Below are 7,490 nucleotides of genomic sequence, written 5' to 3' on the forward strand. Positions count from 1 at the left end.
GTCACGATGATTTGTTTAATTTGAATTAAATCCCAAAATTAACAAGATACATGTGCCTCCATGGTTGGAGGGCCGAGGGATGGAGGGATGGTTTGGAAGATCAGTAAATTTGGTGCACCTGCATAAAATTGCCTCATTAGAGACGTACAACTATCTCTGCTGTGTGTGGGATAAGCGCATGCGTGGCACGCCCCTTTTCCTTATAAACGAATATTTTTCACAGTAGTTAGAATTGAGTATTATCTTTATCAGGGAGTTGAGGAAATAAAGTGGCTTAAAAGGTGTTCACACTCATAACAGGCGAGAGTTTGTTATAATTATGACGTTTGCCAAGGTTGTGCATTTCAATATCAGACAACAGAGATCAGTCACCGACGGTGTGTCGTAATGTTAATTTTAGTCACTGTATGGTTCCCGACCCTATAGTTTAAGTACGAGACAATCCCACTTGTTTAATGTAAACCAGACTGCTACATCACATGATCCGATTTCCGATCGTCCATGTATTATCTGTAGCCATTTTATTGTGCAGCCACTTCAGACGAAAACAGTCCAGCGAAAAACAGTCAATTTAGTTGTTTTAACTTCAATCTTTTTACATTTCGCAGTCAGAAAACAGTAAAGTATTATCACAATGGCCGATGTACCGATGTATACTCCTTTCTTTGGCATTATGGGCGCCACATCTGCCATGGTTTTTAGCGGTAAGTGCATCCATTTTATGTTTTAATTACAAGGAAGATTTTGCAGGTGCCTACCTGCGCCTATGGACGTGTACATTGCATGATGAACGTTGTAAAAAAGGGGTTTGGGCAAATTTCAATAGAAGAGGAGTGGCTATTTTATCTTGTATATTGATCGTGGAGTAATGATTTCTTTCTGTTCACAATGGTGATTTGAAACCAGATTTGATTCAGCAAATTTGCCATGTTTTATTAATATTATTTGTATACTATAATATTAATAATAATAATAATAAAAATTAATTTAAATAAATAAAATAAGATAAAACATTTTTATCTTTCTTTTTATTTGACAATGACATGTTCAAAATGTTGACGATTATGATCATATTCATAATCATGTTATTAATTCCTCATGATTTTGGAATTTGATTATTTAATTGTTCCTAAAAAAATGAGTAAATAACAGTTAGAGTACTCCTTTACTTTAGAACTACGTTCTGCTATCGATCGTCTCAATGAGGTGACGATAGCGGAACGAACGTCATATAGTTCTAGGATTAGGTTAGGAGTACCTACAATCCATTTGGGATATTTTTTCAAGTCTGTTTATTGGTTGTCAGGAAGACCTAGCTAGAACAGAAATCTGTTTTAATGTTGTAAAATATTAAATGTAACAACAGCGTGCCCTTTTCAATTACCTCTCAGTGGATTGTGTGTTTGAACTTATTTTTGTTCGAGACCTTTGTGTAGCTGCTAATTTGTAAGAAAGTGTTCGTTTTCCAATGTAGATATAAATTTAAAAAAATTGAATTTAAAAATTGTCAGCAAAAACCATGTAAAATTGGTAGGCCTATACAACAATAAACCTGACAACAACAAACAATTTTGAACATAGGGCTTCTTCCTACATGTATATGTTGCATGAATTTGGATCTTCTATTTGTTAATTATGTTTTGTTATACTTGTTACAGCTTTGGGCGCAGCCTACGGCACAGCAAAGAGCGGCACAGGAATTGCTGCTATGAGTATCATGAGACCAGAATTGATCATGAAGTCAGTCATCCCTGTTGTCATGGCGGGTATTATTGCTATATATGGTGTAGTGGTTGCTGTAGTTATTGCTAACGGTCTGTCAGATGATCCAACAAAATACTCGTTGTACAGGTGAGTTTTAGTTTCTCTTGAAGGCACTGGACACTATTGGTAATTACTGAAAACAATTGTTAGCATAAAAAACTTACTTAATAACATGCAACGGAGAGCTGTTGATAATATAGAACATTGTGAGAAACGGCTCCCTCTGGGGTAAAATCGTTTTTTAGAAAGAGGTAATTTCTCCCTCAAATAATATAAGACTTTAAGCGGTGACCAATTGAGCCCAAATTTTCACAGGTTTGTTATTTTTTGCATATTATGTTGGGATACACCAAGTGAGAATACTGGTCTTTGATAATTACTGACTGTTTTCAGTGCCTGTAACTTTCCTTGTTGCACAGTTGAGTTTAAGTTTCTCTACCTCATCACAAACTGGAGCATCTTCAAAGGTTTTTTGCAGCTGAAGAAATTATTTTTACCCCCAAAAATGGTGCCGCTGTTAATTTTTCATCGGTTGACTTCTATTTTGTAAAAGCTTAACTAAAAACACAAATGAAAAATTATCACATCAATTCCAGATTTACAGCCAGAATACTCATATTTCCAGGTTGATAGCCCAGCGAGCTAAAAAATACATCAAGCAATGAACTGTGCTAACAATATATTTGTTTTAAACTGAAACAATTTTTGATCGCAACACAACGAAAACACCTAGGGGAGGCAGGTGATGTACACAACGCACACACACACGTTCTTTTCGATCAGATGTGTGGGGTCCTGCTTTTGTTGCCTCTTACATTAGGATACTGCGGTCCATCATTTTCAATAACTTGTTTTCGTTATCTCTTTGTTTTGCATGCTACATGGGGAGAGGAGGCAGGGCACCTGAGCGCTTTGATTTGCCCCTACATGCCCTAGGGGTGTGATAAAGCGCTATATAAGATCCTAGTGTTATTTAATTCAATTAAGACGCAACTGTTTTTAGGCTATTAAGATCTGATCAAGGCTACCAACACATTTGGGTTACTAGTTGAATTCCAGCCCTGGTTAACGTGAATACTTGTTTGTTGTTTATGTCTGCAGGAGTTTTCTTCATCTTGGTGCTGGACTTAGCGTTGGATTGAGTGGTCTAGCGGCTGGTTTTGCTATTGGTATAGTTGGAGATGCAGGAGTAAGAGGAACAGCACAACAACCAAGGCTCTTTGTGGGTATGATTCTAATTCTTATCTTCGCTGAAGTGCTCGGTCTCTATGGTCTCATCGTTGCGTTGATTCTATCAACTAAGTAAAGAGGAGTAGCAATAAATCTACATATATTAATATGGGTAAATACCGTCTCTTGGCAGTGTGAATAAATATTAGCAAAACAAACTTAACCACCTACTACAGAAGAACTGAATATACCAACAGAAGTTTCATTTCATGACAACAGTTTCATTAATGCTCTGTCAACAGACACAAAACTGTCAATAGACATTCATTTTGTATTGTTGTTACGATGAGACTGAATTCTGTATCCCATAGTCTGGTCACTAAGTGGATGTTCATGACTCAACATGAGCAGGTTGTTACCCTGACATCTCATCTTTCTATAAATCCACAATTTAAAACTGCCCACTGTCCTTATTGAATTGAAGTGACCTATCCACTGTCAATTCTAACAAAATACCTAAACAATTTCTAATCTAAGATGTAATTAAATACTAAGCATTAAAGCATCTTCTGGGCAGAAAAATTGCAGTAAAAACAGTACTTCATCTTTTTGTTTTATTTTAGTTTTACATACATTCAATGATTGGCATGATGTGTGAGAAATTTGAATATGTTATTAGAAATACATGGTACAATGTAGTTGTTTTGGAAATGGCACAATTTTGGGTAGCTCATTGCTGAACATCTAGCTGTCTCAATTGCGTTGGATTAAAAGTATGTTGATTGCATATATAAATATTGAATTGTAAATTGTTATCAAACCTAAATTTGCATGTATATTGCATGTGCTCAAATTATAAAGTAAAATCGGGTCATATTGGTGACATGAACATCAACAAGCAGAAATAGCCATCTATTTCAATACCATAAACATCCAAAATGCACTCTGTTTTACTTTATTAATGTCCATAATATATAAAGCTACTGCAGAGTTCATTTTTATTTCTACATTTTCCAGTTTGCACATTCTGCTCGCAATAAAACAATTATTTTTAAAAACTAAGTTTAATATACTGCCATCTGACAATTTTGTTGGTGTTTGGTTTTTGTTCACTTCTTATAACCTCTGTATCAAATGATGTCACAACTCTAAGTCTACTTTTAAATACAAGTCATGAAAAGCATAGTGAATTTCGATTAAAAGTTCCACATCGTTCATTATTCACATGAACTACATCAGACCTGGTCCATCAAGAAATCCAAACTAGGTTTCAAGCTTTCAAGTCCAACTCTATTTATCCTGATTGTTCTGTACACTAGATAATTGTACACTTATCTTAATTATCATTCTCCCATTACCAATGGATAGTTGGACAAGTATGTGGCAGTATAGTTTAGTCTTATCTGGTAGCAATAATCCCAGTGGTGTGAACCTCGTGACCTAATTATATGGACAACCTATTATCACAAAACGTGTAGAACTCGCATCTAGTCCAAAGATTATCGAGTTCATTGTCAATGTTTATTAGTAATGAGTTTTTGTATTTGTTTAGATTGTTAAAGAAAGTCTGATGCAAATTAATATGGATTCTTGATAGAAAATATGAGTTGATGAACATTTATATGAGCATGTAATTTCAATGGTTAGAATATTAGACATATTGTGATTGGTGAATGTATTAAAAAAGACGCATAAAACATTCCTACTCTCTGATTGGCTTAATTGCAAATTGTGTACCGTATTAAACACTGTTGTCAGACAATGGTGTAAGGATAAAGATTTTCTTTATTCCTGATACAATTATTACACCAGTTTGAGTACATTGAGGGTGTTTAATCAACATGGATATATTATATTATCAGTATTGACACTGAAAATTAAAGGTTTATTCTAACTGTCTTTGTTTAGTTTTAATTTGGGTTTTGTAAGGAAGTATCTCAAAATTGGTTTTTATTCAAAAGGTACATGTAGGGACATCAACTCCTGATCAAGTAAACACTTTCATCAAACAGTGATAGATTGCTTAAAGGGAACTTCTTTTAGGAAAAGCGTTAACAGGTTTTGCAATGGTTGATTCCTGGTTCCAATCAAGATCAACCTAAAGAGAAAGATGATACTTGAAAACAGTTTCCAGCAGTGAGTTTTTAATTTTGAGATATTCCCTCACTCTGCATACTAATCAAGCTGTTACATATTAATTATGGATGTTAGTCATAAATTGTTATCTGCTACAGCAACTCAATTACTATGATGATTAATATTGATTACAACTATGCTGGTTCTAACAATGAACTGCATCATATCCTGTGGTTAGCCTGAGTGAATTGAATATGAAGTTGTCTAGAATTGTTGAGTTCTAGATATTAGTAATATCCCATGGTTTTGAAGTCATTGCTGGCAGGTCATCCTTGTTGTCTATTAAACAACATCATAGCGTGAGATGCTAAACACACTTTGGTTGATGAGTTGTGAAACTGGAGATTATGACGTTTATAGTTTCACTTTCATAAGTGAGCTTCATATAACACTCAGTATCTGTGGTAGGAAAACGAGTTTGTGTTTGACTAAATCAAACTTGGTCATTTTATCCAACATTTGTCAGTACCATTGTATGCCTTCATTGAAGAACAATTTGACCATAGTTCAGGCTGATGTTATTCATGTAGCACTAACACTGGTTTAATCAATGTATTGATTAATTTGATACATTATCTTTTAAATAGACACTAAGGTATACATTGAGCATGTCTGTTAAATTGTAAACCAATTTGACTTGTATGAAACGTCCCTGAGACCCCTAAAAGGTCACATTTAGTTTGCAGGAATGAAGAGGAAATGTTCACAACTACTTTTAGTGGAAAGTGCGACTTAAGGTTAAATGCCAAATGTCCTGCTCTGGTTTTATGATGGGTTAATTATAATGGCTGTCTTTGTGACTTCATTCAGTTTTCATGTATGTATTTATATGTTAAAGAAAAAACCCCGCTCCACTGTTAGAAATGTAGCTTATGATAAGAATGTTAAACGGCTTCCATAATAGATTTGATGGTACAGTGTATTTGTATGGTGAATTTGTGTTAAGAACAAAGATCGTACAGCATTGTAAGAAGGGCAACAAGCTCTGTATATGGTTGAAGTATGGCATGGGCGCCATTTTGGTAGCAAATGTTTTGTTATTACATTGATAGCAACAATCTTTGCATCAAAATAATCCTCACTTGAATGGTGTTCAGTGCATACGTTCACTGTGGTATTACACGACCTTTGGTTAAGAGAAACATCAATGGTGTAAATGTAGTGTTGATATGACTTGATTTCCTGTTGGAAACCTACAAATCAGGAAACTACAATAAAGTATTGTCATCAGTAATAGTTTTGTAACCTGGTGTTGGTTTATTTACAGACTCCCTTGTTATATGCAGATGTGATTCATTAGACGAGTCCTGCAGCTTCCTCTTAGCACCCCCCCCCCCCCCCCCCCCCGGACCGAGAGGGAATGTACTAATTCAATATAAACCGATTAAATTAGTTAAAATTAAATTTTTCAGAAGGAAAATACATTAAAAATTACTTGATTGGGAATTCAAAAAAGTTACATGATGGGAATTCAAAAAGTAAACCACGAGGGAAACTGACTGAATTTTAATGGACCCTTCCCATGAAATATGCTAATTACATTCACGCATGCGTACAGACCCTGTTGGTTGGCAAACGCCATAGAGAGTTGTGCACTAAGCAGACGCGCAATCGCGTCTGCGTCACGCACCCATTAGCCGTGTACAAAACAGCGCGATGTTCCCTCATTTTGACTACCAAAACAGTAGTGCGCACGCGCTATGTGCAATTTACATATTTCATGGGAAGGGTCTATTGATTTGTGGTTGAAGAGAGACGAACTACTAGAATGGGACTCATCTTTTTTACATAAAATGTTTTGTTGTAGAAATGAATGGTCACATGATTCTCAATATGCCTGGCCCTCTCTAGTTATTCATGCATGATGTCACCATTCTAACCCAAAACAAGGCCATTGGCGCAGCCACTGCAACTAGGATCGAGTGCTTTGTACTGGTGGTGGCGCGACGTGTGACGATGGCCTCATATGGGTTAGAATTGTGACGTCATGCATGGATATTAAGAGCGAGTATTGTTACATAAATTTAAACATTACGGGGCAGGAATTAATGATACTTGGTTCTGCATTATTAAGCGTCAAAGGCTCTGGGCCAAAAAACATGTAAGCAGCCAGTTTTGTGCTTACGGAGCAAGCCTTAGCAGAATTTCTATTTCATAAAGCCGTGTACTGAAGCAAGGGAGGGTAAATGCTGGCTCCCGCAGTTAGTAAATGAGTGATGTAAATAAGCACATCTATGGTGAATGGCATGCGCACCTAAAAGTTTTGTGCCAACTTAAAAAAATCGTGGCGAAATAAGTTTTATGCTAACGCACACTTTTCTCCTTCAGTACAGTACAAAATCTTGCTCACAGGTTAACAGTTTTATGAAACTGAGTTCTGTTGTTTGAACAACACATGCTTAACGTGGTGAAAAACGTTT

At 35.8% G+C, this 7,490-nt stretch overlaps 1 protein-coding gene across 1 annotated transcript; it reads left to right on the plus strand.

The window, feature by feature from the left end:
* Positions 1–488: 488 nt before the first annotated feature.
* Positions 489–6,304, plus strand: LOC139936109 (V-type proton ATPase 16 kDa proteolipid subunit c). Its single transcript, XM_071930831.1, has 3 exons — positions 489–704; positions 1,659–1,851; positions 2,866–6,304. The coding sequence occupies exons 1-3, from the start codon at positions 635–637 to the stop codon at positions 3,068–3,070; spliced, it is 468 nt and encodes a 155-aa protein (XP_071786932.1). The 5' UTR covers positions 489–634; the 3' UTR covers positions 3,071–6,304.
* The last annotated feature ends 1,186 nt before the right edge of the window (positions 6,305–7,490 follow it).

This window comes from Asterias amurensis, chromosome 4 (genome assembly GCF_032118995.1).
Source record: "Asterias amurensis chromosome 4, ASM3211899v1".
In the NCBI taxonomy this organism is placed as follows: domain Eukaryota; kingdom Metazoa; phylum Echinodermata; class Asteroidea; order Forcipulatida; family Asteriidae; genus Asterias; species Asterias amurensis.